The sequence below is a fragment of the Ailuropoda melanoleuca genome, chromosome 6, assembly GCF_002007445.2.
Source record: "Ailuropoda melanoleuca isolate Jingjing chromosome 6, ASM200744v2, whole genome shotgun sequence".
NCBI classification, from domain to species: domain Eukaryota; kingdom Metazoa; phylum Chordata; class Mammalia; order Carnivora; family Ursidae; genus Ailuropoda; species Ailuropoda melanoleuca.
In genome coordinates, this window is record NC_048223.1 from 87991069 (window position 1) to 88007131 (window position 16063).

General features: G+C 42.6%; 1 protein-coding gene across 14 annotated transcripts in view; it reads left to right on the forward strand.

Moving 5' to 3' along the window:
• The window catches only part of SHLD2 (shieldin complex subunit 2), a 79861-nt gene extending 73904 nt beyond the window's left edge, over positions 1 to 5957 (forward strand). For 12 of the 14 annotated variants that reach the window (XM_034662812.1, XM_034662811.1, XM_034662809.1 and 9 more), the window contains 3 exons: positions 623 to 851; positions 2898 to 3013; positions 4893 to 5256. In XM_034662812.1, coding sequence (XP_034518703.1) covers positions 623 to 851; positions 2898 to 3013; positions 4893 to 5131 — 584 coding nt within the window. In that variant the 3' untranslated portion in view covers positions 5132 to 5256. Of the gene's footprint in view, positions 1 to 622; positions 852 to 2897; positions 3014 to 4521; positions 5257 to 5309 lie in introns of those variants that run through there. The other 2 variants (XM_034662815.1, XM_034662816.1) reach the window with 2 other exon arrangements.
• Positions 5958 to 16063: the final 10106 nt, after the last annotated feature.

A 16063-nucleotide genomic window follows, 5' to 3' on the forward strand; every position in this document is an offset into this window, starting at 1 on the left:
TGAGAGTGAATGAACATACTCGAGGTCCTGGGGAGTCACACGTTTTGTAAATGAGGACTCTTGGTACTCATGTGCTCTATAACCAATGCCGACTGTGGATGGTGATGTGCGGGAAATTGAAAAAAACAAGTTTAAAAAGAGGATAAGCTAGTGGTATGTTAGTTTTGGGTAAAGTAGAGACTGGAAGAATAACTGAGCTGCTACTTGGCTTTCAGCAATGATCATGTAAACGAAAGGGAGGATGGGAAGAGAGAGGGTATGGTAGCTAGTTTCAAGTGTTTCGAAGGAATTTCTACAGAAAAAGGGATAGACCTTATTTTGCATGATTCCAGACGACAGGGAGGAAGAAAACACCTACCCGTGCAGTCAAACTAGCCACATAAATCTTCACTCTTCGTTACGGGCAGTGGTAGCTCACCTCTCACTTTCCAGAGTAAACTCGGAAACCTCAAGCAGGTGAGATTGTCCAGGGAGAGAGTGAAGGAGGGCAGACCAAGAATGAGTCCTCGGATGTATGCTTTACTATAAGCGACTCAATCAACCGTATCATTAACCATGTTCATAAATTAACCTTATGATTTTGGTTCTATAATTTATACACACTTCTTTTTGTTTCTTGCAGGAGTGATTCTGATCAAAGCCCAGATTTTAGAGCTCACGATCCCTATCCCAGCAGCTCAGAAGGTAGCTCTAAATGCCCGCAGCTCTCTGAGCAGCATCTTCTCTTCTCTTCCGGACATTGTATATACTGGCTGTGCAAAATGTGGATTGGAACTGGAAACAGACAAGAACAAGATATATAAACAGTGTTACAGTTGCTTGCCATTTACTACGAAGAAGCTATACTACAGGTGAGGCAGCCAAGCAGCCATTGGGATGGAAAAGATTTATTATTATATGACTGGATATGACTGAAAAATTGCATCTATCAATTCTTACTTTTTAATGAGAACTAACTAGAATTAATCCAAGAGAATAAAATATTTCCCCTGAGTGATAAATGGCTATTTATGAAAGAAAAAAATTGTCCAGTAATCATAACAGGGATTTTTAAAAGCAGGAATTGGGAGATTTTATTTTCTTCAAACAGCTATATTGGAGATGATTTTTACTTGGTTTATATTTTTAACCAAGATCCAAGTGGCTCAGAAGAAACCGATTTCCATACTTTAACATATAATTGGAGTGTCAAGGTTAGAACTCTTCTGTGATCTAACCTCGCAGTATGGAAGCTAATAAGATATTCAACTTTTCTGTGCCTCAGATTTCCCAGCTTCACATTATAAATTAAGGATTGCAAATGTTCTTTGGTAAAATTGCAAACCAGCTCAGTGAAAAACACATTTTTCAAACAATAGATGTTCAAAAGCTTGGAAAAATTTTTTCTTTTTACCTTGTAAATTGCACGCCTTTATAAAATAGCCATCAGTGTTTTATGCTCTTTTCCTTTTCTAAATACTGCAGTATCTAAAAACTAAATGCAAATGTATTCAGTATGTTATCACGATATATGTTAAGAACATTTACAGAAGCTTAATCCATAAACCTTATTTCCCTTTACATATGTGTATTATGAATAAGTAAATAAATTTAGCTCTTACTCTGAAAGTTGCTTGTATGGAAAAGAAAATTAAATTAAGATACATGGTATATAAGAAATATAGTTAATTAAAATTGATTTCTTATCAATAGTTAAGGCTCCTTACAGAACCTATGAGTTATTTTATGTCATTCTTAATGGTCCTAATCAATATAACTATTTATTGGACAAAAATCTTACCCAATAAATATCCCTTATGGAGAAGACAGACTTTGAACCTTCAGTCTATAGAATAACTATTCAAGAGAAGAACTTCACAGATCAGTATCACTTGACTATGTATAACCAGTATGAGGCATGTAGGGCATAGTTCTGAACTACACCACATTGAAGATATAGTGCGGATTTTTTGTGTTGCTAGAATGTTGATAGACATGCTAAAGCCAGAGTTGTTTTTGTTTATTTATTTAAAGCCTTTAAATTGTTTTTAGGTTTAGGATTCAGATTATTTGGTTTCCTTAAAAAGAATTTTTTTGTTGTTAAAAAGAAAAATCTTGAGATTAAATGACAATTAGTTAATTTTTAAAAGAGGTAATATTACCGTGGTAAAAATGCAAACTGTAGAGGAAGATGTGAAGCAACAAGTTCCTCCCCACCCATCCCTCCACCATTAGTGCTACTTCCCTGCTCGTAGGAGGTTTTCGTATATTCTTCTAGTAACTTACCGTGTTCACACAGCACATGTATATCCCTTTCTTTAAAGATACGTACATAGAATATTATCCATTTTGTTTTATTCATATTGTTTGTTCCGCAGAGTACACTGTGGCCTTTCTTCCCTAATAGCACTTGTAAACCCTTCGTCATTCTTTTTAAAGGCCACATAGTATTCCACTGTAGCACACACTGAAAATTATTTATCTAGTTCGCTATTGATCGGCTCGCAAAACAGCCTGGTTTTGATAGGAAAGAATCCAGTGGGGAAAAATAACCTAGAAATTGTGATTGTGAAATATTGTGATTAGTATCTTTATTTTTATTTCTAAAAATAATTTATACAACAGTGTAAAAATATGTTTTTCATATTAGTATCTGAAATTTTAAAACGAACATAGAATATCTGAAATTTTAAAATGAATATGGAATATGGAATATGGATAAATTTATTAATTTATGATTTGAAACACTAAAAAAAAAAGAAGGGCTTTCTTTGTGTTTCAGAAAGTCCTACAGTTGTTTTAGGAGTCAAAATGAATCTGGCGTAAAAACCCAGTGCTCTTTGAAATTACATTGTACTTAAGCATTTCTTTAATTTGAACATGTTATTGAAGGCCACGTATTATTTACTGTTTTGTAGGCCAGCTGTAATGACCGTAGCTGATGGAATATATAAGGTTTGCATCCACGTAGGATCAAAGCTGATCGAGAAGATTCTTCTCAACATTTCTCCTGACTGGCTCAACAGAGTTGTAGGTAAGAGATCAACCCACCATCGAGAGGTTGGTGGTGGTGAAACCGCTCGTTTCGGGGATTTCGCCAGTGTATTGGAACAGAAGGAACACTATACTGTAAATTCAGGTTTTTTTTCTGTCAATGTAAAAGCAGAGGGATAATTTAGCTTGAGTGGAACTAAGAGGACAAAGTTGGAAGATAAGACTTGCTCTACACCTGCTGTGACAGTCATGCTCTGGTTGCATCTCTGGGGGTCATGTGGGGTCTTGCCCCTCTCCCAGCGGTAGAGCACCGCTGATGGTCTTGATGCGGGAGGTTTCCTGCCCCTCCCCCAGGGATGAGGGATTTTTCTTTTATCTTTCTTCCATGTTCAGCCCTGGGGCAATAGGATTTGCCGACCTTCCTCCAGCAGTTTAAGGCTCTCGTTCCTTCAAGGAGCGGCCCCAGTGGTGTCTTGTGTTTTCCCTTGTGGCAGCTTCTCCTCTTCTCCAGACTTCACCGTAGTTGGAAGCTTTTTTCTGTTCTGCCCTCCGTCCAGGCTTGTGAGCACCTGGTGGGGACGAGAAGAGCCTGCAAGGGTGCAGACTCCGCTTGCCTGAGACACTGGCCCACACTTGGCTTTTCCCACGTCATGGAAAATTGTAGCACATTCTTCCTTCTTGTTTGTTGGGTGGACGTGTCTTCTTTCTGAGCTCGCCGCGGTAACCCTGTGCTCCTGCTCCGTCTCCTCTCGTTTCGGTCGGCTTGCCTGCCTCACTGCCTCGGCTCTCTTAGAGGCTCCATAAATTGTGATTTTGTAGTGTCTTCAGATTTTCTAGTAATTGCTAAGGTTGGAGCTATGTTCTTTCCAGCTTTCCGCATCCTAACTGGAAGTCTGTCTGTCCTTTTTTATTCACTGTCTTTATTACCTTTCATTCGTTTGGCTGTTTTGTTCCTTCTCTTAGTGCTCTTTGTTGTATTTTCAGTCTTGTCTTTTCATTTTTGGCACAATACCAGTTAGGCTCCATTTTTCAGAGGAGCACCATTCTCAGATCAAGTCTACGTGTGCGTTTTGCCCATTTCCGAGTCAAAGTTGTACTTCCTGGCATTAATTAAATTGCAACCCTAAGTGTAAATGTGGGCACCAGTTATAAAGTGGCCATCAGACCATTCAAATTATCACTAATCTTGATTTTCTTTTTTTAACTTATCCAAGTGAAAATACGAAAGATTTAAATATTGTAAGGGAATTCCCTCACCGCCAAAAATATGTGATTGGCTGCCTGGGAGTCCGTAGACCCAATCCAAGAGGGGCTGGCGGTGTTGGTCAGGGAAGGAGGGTAGTTCCAGCGTGGTTGGTAGTGCTTAGCCAGCCTAGCATCGAGCACCCCGCTCAGGAACTGGACTTGATGTCCTAAAATAAATAAATAAAAGGAAGACTATAAGACAAGTGCAAAAATACAGTGACCTATCTCTCTGTAATTTCAGTATTTTTATATTATCAAGATTTGATATTCATTAAGTCACCGACTCAGGGTTCTGTTATCTAGATGACTGATAAGAGCCATCGACCGGATAACGAAGACGGCTCTTCTGACATGGACACGCTCTTTGTGTGTCAGTCTTGACTTAGGAAGATGTTCACGTCAGGTCTTTCCTCTGTTGTTTCAAGAAGCCGAGAGCTGTGCCATGGTGGGAAATAGGCCGTCCGTCTGAGCAGCCTGTCCCCCCTCAGCAGGCAACGTGGCTCCTCATTGGAGAGCGTCTCCAGCACCTGTGACTAGACAGAGAGGGGATAGAAAGAGGAATTTCCAGTGGGTGGCGGGCTTGAGAACCAAGGGGGACAGCGACCCCTCCGCCGTGTGCGGCTCCGGCGTCCTGGAAGGGAGCCTGAGAGCGCGTGTGTGTCCGTGTCCCCCAGCGCCCCCGTCGGAGATCACCTACGGCGTGGTGGCCGCAGACGTGCTGCACGCGCTGCTGGCGGGCGGGGCCCATTGCCTGGTGAAGCTGCAGAGCCTTTTGGTGCTGGATGAAAACAGCTGCCCGCTGCAGCAGGAGTTCGCCCTCCTGGATTTCATCCCCGCAGTGGAAAGCCTGTGCCCGGGGCCCTCTTCCGAGACCGGACGAGGAAATCACAGGACCTTCAAGGAAGACGGCTGAAATGATTTGCCTTTGGGTAGAAATGAATGGCAGGGCTTTACCTGGGGGTTTTAAAATATATATATATATGTATTTTGTTAAGAGCATTGTGTTAAATATATGAATTAAAACTTTTTTTCTAGGAACATTTTGTGAGGTTTTCTGTCTGTTGTTTGGTCTTTTCCTTTCCTGCTTCTAGAAGGCGGCTCTGGCGGTAAAGGCAGGATGTAGCAGTTCCCTCGGAATCACAGGCTCACTCTGTTCGTCCCTGCTTCATTCCAGTGCTCTCTACTAAGGACCCAGGACACAGACGAAAGCCATTTCTCAGGAGTGGCTTTTCTGCCAGCTCACAAACTCTCAGTGCTTTCCCTTCGTCCTGCTTTAATAAACTACCAATGTGCAATGATTTCCTCGATTGTAGATGTACAGGGTAATGGATTAGTTTGTACAAGCCTGTGTTTAGACAAGTTCAAGACAAGCATGTCTTTCTATAAAGAAGCATTGAAATGCAGGAAACAGATCCTGCTTCAACTTGTTTTATAAAAGATGGAAGAGAGTCATGTTGTTACTTCATTTCTGGGACCTGAGTGCCTTACTGAATTTGCTTACTAACAAACCTTTAGTGATTTGTTCTCTCATTATGATTGTAGAAGGAGCTCCTATCAAATGATAGTCCCTGATGAGGAAGTGTGGAGGGGCGCCTAACCCCGAAGTTTGGAGCATGCCAAGGGTTAATAGGTTAATAATATTGCTTGAAAATCACTAAATTCGTGACGAAATGAACATTTGTTTTACCATACATGTGCTTTTAAAAATTCTTTTGGTTCATTACAATTGTTTTCTCTAATTCAGGGTTGCTTTTTTTTTTTTGACTTGGCTTTTCTAAAAATGAACCTCAGGAGTTTTGTGATTCTCCCAAAAATAATATGTAAAAATGTGTGTGAGAGTGCACACACACAAGTACTTCTTTCTGTGGAGGAGATCAGTTGTTCTCAGCAAATCCTGAGAGGGATCCTTGACCAAAAATGGAGGGAGGGGAGGGAGGAAGAAGTGCTTTACTTGGTGAGTTAATTCCTGGGGAAGGAAAGGATAAAATCAAATGATTGCTGAGGTTGCACCCAGTAAGGTGGGTAGAAAAAGAGTTGTCCCCGTGTTGTACCTGGAGAAACAAGATAGTTGGCTCTCCCAGATAATTCACGTGATGGGTGATGCATGTCAAACACAGAGCTGATGTCTTCCAAGCCATGTTCTTTCAACTATAAGCAAATCTGGAATTCTGTTATAAAATCTGCCCTGTCAATGTAAGCCCACCGGGAGCACTGTTCTCTTAAACTTACCTTCCCCACTTTGTCCTCAAGATGCAACCTAATCCTTTTATTAACCAAAACACAGCCCCCCCTAAATAGACGGCTGTTTACACCCTTTTGCAAAGGAGTCTCTAAGCCATTTCAAGTGAGACCAAGAACACCAGGTCACACCAATATCTCTTCACAGTATCATAGGTTAACCCATATTTCCAGGAACCCTTTTTTGGGCTGAAAATAACTTCCTTCTGTCCTGAGGAAATTATCATGTATTTAATTTAAACAAATTGCCACAGCTCCCAGGTGTATTCCTTACCCAAGATGTACAGGTAAGTATATTTAACCTACTCCACAGATTTTTATAAAACTCGGTTGGGTAGCCTAAGAATGTCAGCCAATCCAGCAGTCCTGTGTCTGGCAGTCCCATGGTAGACACTTTAGGTAAATCTCATTCTTCATCTGACAGTTCAGCTGAGAGGGACAGTTCTCCCATCTTGTTTACAGCTAGTCTTCCATTAATTTAGGTTTACCTGAATATGTGACCACAGGCTGTTACATGGCTTTCCTAGAAGAAAATATCTCTAATTTCTCAGAACAATATAGAATGAAACAGAAAACGTACCATCCCTATGTCTTTGATTTTAAATGATGAGTGTCTCTCTGGAGGGTCTCTAGATGGTGCAGAATGGTTCAGAAATCAGAACAGTTAGAATAAAGTGTTCTTCTTTCCTGACAGTTTAACCCTGGCCCCTGTTTTAAGGTCAATAAGGGGAGAAATAGGTGAGAGGGGAGGAGGTTTGCCAATTAATTGTTATTCTGTCTTTGGGGTCTTAAACCTGGCTCGTTATCAGGAAGTTAGCTCCGCCCACTGAAGGGATACCTTTGCTAAGAGTGAGCTGTCTGCTTCCAAGTGGAAGAGGAGGTACAGCCTTCCTCCCTTTGCTCCCATTCGGCTCCCTGGGGCTGGAGGAGGACATGAACTGGCAGTGAGACAACTTCTCCCCAGTCCCTCCCCCGTCCCCCGGGGCCAGCTCCTGCAGGGATTGGGGCAGGGAGGAAAGCAAGACAGAGGACGGGGGTTTCATGACAAACCAGCTCCCACGTGGTCCTCTCTTGGGGTGGTCCTGACCACCGGTGCCTTCTGCGCAGCCCGCACCCAACGCTGCTCTTTCTAGAATGCGAGCCGGAGTTCTTTGGAGGGCTTCTCCTTCTTACGCAGCATATGCACGGTTTCTTGTCAGGGGAGATCAAGCTCCCACCTCGTCTCTTCCACCCCTCAACTCCCTCCAGACGTCACCTCTTCTCTTCATCCTGACTTCTATCTCTGATTGACTTCACTCCATGCTCTGATAAGGACAAGGTAGCAGGTCAGAAAATTCTTGGCATAACCAGACAGCAGACAAGCTGAGGGTTTTTCCTTATTTACATAATGTGTGTAGTGCAATTCAAGTTATGTATCATTGTGATCATATCGTGGGGAAGAATCTGACCCAGATGGTCTAGTGATTATCCTGGGTGGGGAATTGGGGCCTGGTTTTACTTTCTCCGTTATGTTTGTTTTTATCTGATGGAATTACCAGGAAAATTTCCCTAATTTCTGAAGAATACAAATTCCCTATATTAAAAAGTTTACTTACCAAATGTCAAAAAAGGTAATATTGTTTTGATCACAGAAACTAATGCCACCTAATAGATGTAGGTAGATACTTCATGGGGCCGGGAGCCAAGCCCACAATCATACCCTTTCTCTGGGGCTTGTCTATATTTGGTTTGATTCCTTGGCAGAAACCCATTACTCACAGACGGTAGATACCTGACTCAAGCTGGGCCAATCAGATTGTTTTTCCCGAAGCTAAATTAAGATTTATGCAGAGTAAAATGCAGAGATCTTAAATGTACAGTTTGCTGAATTTTGACAGATACATTCGTGTAGTCAATAAATACTACAGTCAAAATTTAGGTTTCCATCTCTCTAAAAATTTCCCTCATTTCCACTTCTAGTCAATCCCCGCCCATGCCAGGCAACCACTTTTCTGATTTCTATCACCATAGATTAGTTTTATCTACTCTGGAATGTCATCTAAATAAAATCGTATGGTTTCTATTCCTTTGTGACTTGCTTTTTTCACACAACAGTGTTTTTGAGATTCATCCAGATTTTTATGTGACTCGGTAGTTTGTTCCTTTTATTGGTGAGTAATATGCCAGTGTATGAATATATTACATTATCTCTTTTCCGATCGAAGGTCATTCGGGTTGTTTCCAGTGAACATCTGTTTTGCAAAGTCTTGTTGTGGACATGTTTCATTTTGGGGTCTGGGAGGTGATAAATACCTGTGACTGAGGTTGCTGGCTTGTAGGGTAGGTCCTCTATTTCCCTTCATAAGAAACTGCTGAGCAGTGCTCCGAAGTTGTGCAGCTTTACACACAGGCCATGATTGAGGGTCCCCGTTCTGCTTCGCCACCGTTGGGAGGGACCAGTCATTTTCATGTAGCCACTCTACTGGGTGTGAAGCGATAGCTCATGGATTTAGTTCGCGTTTCTCTGATGACTAATGGTGTTGAGCAACTTTTTGTGGGCTTATTTGTTGTCGATGCAGCTTCACTTGTGGCCCGTCTGCTCAAGTCCTTTGCTCGTTTATTTTATTGGGTTGCTTTTTTTTACCGATCCCATGTATGTTGTAGATAAAAGCCAGATAGGCGTATTATTAATATTTTTGAAGTGCCCGTTCAGCATTAGAAACGATGACCACATGATTTCAGAAGAAAAAAAGAATGTGTAGTTGTAGCAAAAAGTCTTAAATAAAATGTCACTATTTTGAATGGCTGGAATGTATACACAGAAAAATAATCTTAGGAAACCAACCAAAAATACATTGGTAGTACATAGAACATAAACTAATTACACATAACATAAACTTACAAAATTTAAATGTAGTAATATATAACCACACACCAAAAATATACAGTTCTAAATATAATAAAAATAATCATGCTTACAGATAAAACCAAAAACATGAATGGCTTTATGTAGTCCAAGGAAATGATTTGAAAACCCTGAGGGAAATATAAAGAGAAAAGAATCAATGGAACATTGCACTGTGCGCTTGCTGCTTAAAAAGATCCCAGATCAGAGTTGATTCAATATTAACGAAAGTCCTTCATGGATGGCATGTACAAGTTGATAAACTGATTTACAAATTAATTGAGAAGAATAAAAAGGAATGTGAATATTCTAAAAACCGTTGAGTTGTACACTCTACATGGGTGAATTGTATGGTTTGTGAATTATCTTCATAAAGCTGTTAAAAAAATAGGCAGAAAAAATTTTAAAGCTAGAACAAACAAAAAAAGCAAAACAATGAAAAAACCATGGATTTGGTGTTTTATTAAGTGAAAAATCACTTTAGGAAACAGTATGTAACATGTCATTTTTGTAAAGACATACATTAAATCAATGGAGGGAGATCAACAAATTTCAACAATGTTTATCCTAAGGAGCTTACAACTGCAGGAAACATTTTACTTAATGAAGCAATGTTTCTGGGAACAGAAATCAGACAAGGATATCCAGTGGCATCACTGACATCCAATACTTTCCTGATGTTCCTAGCCAAATTAATAAAGCAAAAAAGTGAAATTAAAATATAAGGTTTGGAACCAAGGTATAAAACTATGATGGTACGTATTGAAAACTCAGAAGAATCTAGAGATAAATGATTAGCATTAGTGAGTGCGGCATGATTGCTGGGTACAAGGTCAATGTAGGAAGACCCACTTTACGGACACCAGCAAGAATTAGAAGGTAAACGATGTAAAAAAAATCCATTTATGATGGTATAAGAAAATGAATGTACAGGGGAAAAGGTAACGAAGATACACAAAGCCTCTACGCATGCCACTATGGCGCACTGTGTAGAGAAATCAGAGAGGGGCTAAATAAATAGAAGTGTATGGTGTTTTCAGGGATGAGAGGACTCGGTATTTTAAAGACAGGTCCCCCTGAATTGACTTGTAGACTCAAGGCAATTCCAGCCAAAATCACAACAGACTTCTTTTTGGGAGATGGGAGGGACTTAGTAAGCTTTTTCTAAAATTTACATGGAAATGCCACGTGCCCAAATAGCCAAGGCATTCTTGAAGAAGAACCAGACTGAGGACTTACCCAAGCAGATGTTGAAATTACAAATGAGTAATTGAGACGTGATGGTATTAGTATAAAGATAGGCAAATTCACTAATGTAGCAGAAGGAGCCCAGGAACAGACCCAAACGCATATAGATGCTTGATTTATTTCCTCGGTGCCGCAGCAGACTAATGGGGAAAAGGATAATCTTTTCAAAAGACAGTGCTTGGATAATTCAATATCCAATGGAAAAAAAAGAAACTTGAATCCAATGTTATAACTTACACAAGCGTCTATTTCAAGTAGATTCTAGATATCTGAATGTGAAAGGCAAAATAATAAAGCTTCTTAAAAATAGTATGGAAGAATATCTTCATGATCTCGAGGTATGGAAAGTGTGAGAAGATGGAGGAGGGACAGTAGAGTATCCTCCAAACTGAGAAGGCACTTTGAGACCAGAAAATGAAACAGGCTACTCCATACAGTTTACACAGTTTTATTCAGGGTAACTTACTGACGTGGGATTGGGCAGGTGACAATCCAGAGTGGCATAGTTATTCTCCCCAAAGTCCAGACCTAAGTCCACAAATTTTATAGAGTGAGGGGATGTGCAGAGAGCACCTTGGTGAGGTCAAAGGGTCTAACACTTACCAGACCTTGTGGCACCAGCTGTGTGCCAGAATGGGAGGTGGGGTGTTTAGAAACTATGTTATCTCTATTAGTTATCTAAACAACTTTAGGGAAGACAAGAACAAGCCTTCCCACATTCCGGTCAGGGCATACATTAACCTCCAAAGGGCTTGGAACGTGTAGCCCTGAGAGAGGTCATTGTCTGGACATGAACAAGATGGAGGGCCAAAGATGGAGTCCGTATTGTCCACACTCCTACAGAAGGACTTCTTAAAAAGAGGACACAAAAAAATTGCTTCATTTGACTACATTAAAATGAAAAACTTCTATTTATGAAAAGAAAGCCATAAAATGGGAGGAAATTAACTGCATATATATTGGTAATAAAAAAAAACAGAATGGGAGACAGCAGTTGTAATACATCTAATCAAAATGAATTCCTACAAATCAACGAGAAAACCACAACCTGATAGAAAAGCAGGTAAGATCCATGAACAAGCCCTTCACAAGGAGGAGACTCCAAATGACCAAGTAACATATAAAACAGGTTCAGCCTCCTTTGCCATCAGGGGAGTATGATTTAAATCCACAAGGGACACCTCTCCATACTAAGAAGAGTGACTAAAATAAAAAGACTGATGATAACCAAGTGTTGCCAGGGATGTAGAGCAAAGGGAACTCACGCACTGCTGGTGAGAATGTGAATTTGGTACACGGACTTTGGAGAACTATTTGGCTTTATCTACTAAATTGGGAGATATGCAAACCCTATGATCTAGCAACTGTACTTCTGGTTTAATATCCCCCCCCCAATGTATAATGAATCTCAGCACATCATGTGGAGTCAAGGAAGCCAAATACAAAAGAGTGCTTCCTTTCCAATTCCCTATATGAACTTTGTAACAACGACAAAAAAAAAGCCTATGGCATTTAAGGCTGCATGGTTAGGTAGTAAAAGCAAAGAAGGGATTTCCACAAAAGCCAGGTTAGTGGTTATTTTGGTGGGGAGGGAGAGGTGTGTTTGGGAGGAGGCACAAGGGAAGATTCTGGAGAGGCTGGTTTACCAGTTGCTAATTTCCTAGAAATCCAAATGCATTCTTAATACGTGCTCTGCGGCGAGTACGTGACTGAACAGTAGAGGGCGCTGGAGACACATTGTGGAAGGTCGGCGCTTTTTTTGGTGGTTCCAGTAGCTGCACAGGAGTGGCGGGTGTGAGGACGCCGGATGGCGCTCTGCCCCTGCCACACGCCCCGGACTCATGGCCCCTCGGTCACTCTGTGTCCGGTCTGGCCTGTCAGTCATGTTCCCATGACCTTCCTGACATGGACACCAGAGCTTCAGTCGTACCTCCCGTCCACGCCAGTGCCCCCACGGCCTAGCTTGCATCATCCGCCTTCTGGAAGTTTGTCTTATCAGGTCAGTCAATCAGCAAGCCAATAAAAGCATGTTATCAAAAACAAAGGGAAGACAAGAATCAAATCTGGTCATGTGCAGGATTACACTTTACCATCTGTGGAGATAACATAATTTACACAAGCGGCTGCGGGGGGGCGGGTAGGGGAAAAAGTAGGAAGGAAGGAGGGTGGGGGAAGGGAGAGGGAGGGAGGGAGGGAGGAAGGAAGGAAGGAGAGATAGGCAGGCCCGCAGACTGCTAACGGTGCACAAACAGAAACGGCCTGTCGACTAGGCCCTCGAAGGCCTTTAACACAGCCCTCTGTGGGAGTGTGACATCACTTTGCGTTGCCTAGGGCTGTTTCGAGGTCTGTGGCAATAGTAGCAGTGATACCATTTTGGACATCTGGAATCTGATTGAAATTCCAGCTCCACCACCTCCTGGCTCTGGAGCCCCAGAAATGGCACCCCGGCCTTGATGCTCACTTTCAACCTTTCCGAATGTGGGGGAGCTCCTCCTGGGCTGTTGTGCGGATTTAGCAAGCTGAGGTATAAAGCCCGACGATAGTCCCCAAGGGCTCCTTCCTTGCTCCCCATCTTGACAGGCGACGCACTTTGAGAAACATTCCACTCAAAGTAAAGCTTTAAGTGGGGAGGGGAGGAGTGACCTGAGCAAATGATTCCATACTTAAAATAGGAAAAAAACAAGAGGCAGATATTACGACCAGTCTTCATAATGGCATACTAAATCCAATTAAGAAATATATCCATTATGTTGAAAGAGCCCGGCTTACGGAATATAATCAGCAAACTACTTCATCCTTTTTTTTCTCCAGTGACCCATTCAGATCTGCTCAGTAGGTAGCTTCTCCCTGCCCTTTGGATAAAATCTAGGGCAAGGCCCAGGACTTTTTTGATCATTCTTAGGTAACAAATTTTTCCTGTAACTTCTACTTACAAAAGCAGGCTGTGTTCAGCACTTAAAATGTCCAATCTTATGTAGTCTGGACTTTCAACTTCATTGAAAATTTAAGATCCCCTTTCACTCCCACCCTCACCCCGGCTCGCACCCTTCGTAGGCTGCAACTGGAGATGGGCACGGAGTACTGTTTTCCTATTTCTCCTACCTTGTGCTTCCACACCTCCCCAAACTTGCTAACAGAGGTTTCTTTTTTTTTTCTTCTTTTTTAAAAAAGATTTTATTTATTTATTTGACAGAGAGAGAGACAGCCAGCGAGAGAGAGAACATAAGCAGGGGGAGTGGGAGAGGAAGAAGCAGGCTCATAGTGGAGGAACCTGATGTGGGGCTCGATCCCACAACGCCAGGATCACGCCCTGAGCCAAAGGTAGACGCTTAACCGCTGTGCCACCCAGGCGCCCCTAAAAGAGGTTTCTGCTCAACCCAGCAGGGCCAGGGAGGGGGACCGACCAGGAGGCCGCCTAAGGGGCTGGAGAGGTCCCCCTTGACCAGTACAGTTAGGAGCTGGAGTACTCACATGGGTACAAGAGCCTCCTTGCTCTGCCGATCTCTTACCTAAGGTTCCCCGACCCCGGTTTGCCCTGGGGTGTGGGATGGCACACAGCAGCATCCCCCTCCCATTTAAAGGTCTTTATTACATTGTCTGAAAATTCTATTTCCCAGACACTCCTATGAACAGAGTTCCAGGTTGAGTTTGCCAAATGCGAGATAATTGGATGAGACTCAAGCAGAAAGAAGGTAAAAATCATCCTTTTCTGTCTTTGGCTCTGACGCTTAGGCCAGCAACATGCTCCAGGCTCTTGCAGCAACCTGAGCAAAGAATTCCACAATGAAAAATCAGAAAAAAACGGAATTGGCAAACGGCTGTGCAAGTTCCGGTCATTCACCACTAGAGGTTAGCAGTGGACAGCAGCGGCTTTGAGGCCAGGCCGATGATGCCCAGGCCTGAGGTCTCCCATCCCTGAGAGCACCTGCACAGCCACACACAGGCCCCTGGAGGTCCCCATTTCCAGAGCACATCAGTAGAGCGCACTGAATCACCACCCCCATTCTCCACCCCTCCCTGCAGCTACGTCCACTGCCATGTAGCTTGCAGTTCCTCTGATAAAAAGGCATAATTTGTCTCCCTGCCCCTTGATTTTGAACTTGGCCACCCAACATGGCTCAGCCAATGAGATATTAAGTAAACGCCAGAAGAAGACAGAGCTGTGCTTGCCCTTCTTCTACCTTCTCCACGGAAAGAACCCTCCCCTGCCCCCCACCACCGGGGAGCTGCTGCCCTTTCAGCTTGTGCTCCGAGTGAACAAACACGTGGTGGGCCTGGGTGAGGCCCTGAACCCAGCCAGACCCACTGCTTGAAAGGAACTTGCCTAATCCAGATGGGCTCACTTGCAGCTGGCCGTAGATGGATGAGAAATAAATGCTCGTTTTAGTACAACACTGAGATGTGATTGTTATGCACGATTATTGCAAAAACAGATGACATGAGCAACTTTTCTCCCTTTGGCATCACCAGCCTTCCCACGAATAATGCAATCAAATTTCACGTATAAACCATCGAGATGCGCTTGTTATGCGCCATTACTATAAAAAAGGCTAACTGATGCAAGCTAAGTTTCTCCTTTTGGCGTCACCAGCCTTCCTACGAACTGTGTAATCAAATTCCCTGTACAAAATTAGTCTTTGCCGAGAATTCTTTTTTTTTTTTGGGAATTCTGAGAAAAATGTTACTTTTCTGTGTGGGGTAGAGTGATGTTCATATCAATAACCGAGTAGAAAACCCGAGTAAAATACAGAAAACCTCTTTTTAAGTTACTGGAGAGTTGCCAAATTGACAAGATGATCTCAGAAGAAGGAAAACACAAGGAGATGAGCTGACATTCCGTGAACCACCTCTTCCTTCAGGAAATGCATTGAGTCTCATTAAGGGGCTGACCTTTTGGGCAGAGGGCCGTGGCTACGAGACAGTAAGGGCAGCAGCACAGTGTCTAGAGTTGGAGAGACAAGAACCTGGAGATTGGGGTTGCCAAAGCAGCTGGGACTGAAGAGGCAAGATGTTGAACAGAAAGGAGATAGAAGAGTAATTCTGACACTGAGGGGTTTTTCCCTCTGAGGCATTTGCTGATTTTTGAAGCTGTGAATTAATTTATGCAGAAAGCCTATGAAAGATGGCAGGGCTTGGCTTTCCTTTTCCTTCTTTTCTTTTTTCTTTGACAATAGCATGACACTAAGGAGATAAAAATTGGAGTTCAGAACCCACCAAGGAAGAAGAGCCTAGTAAACGCACCAGAACCTCATTTGGTGATCCAAATGGCATCCATGGAAGACTACACCCTAAAAATGGGGGAAACCCAGAGGTGGTTAGAGAGCCTTACAAAAACTGCAATCCAGGGGCACCGGGGTGGCTCATTTGGTGAAGTGTCCCACTCTTGTTTTCAGCTCAGGTCATGATCTCAGGGTGTGGGCTCAAGCCCCATGTCGGGCTCCGCGCTGAGAGTGGAGCCTACTTCAGATTTCTCTC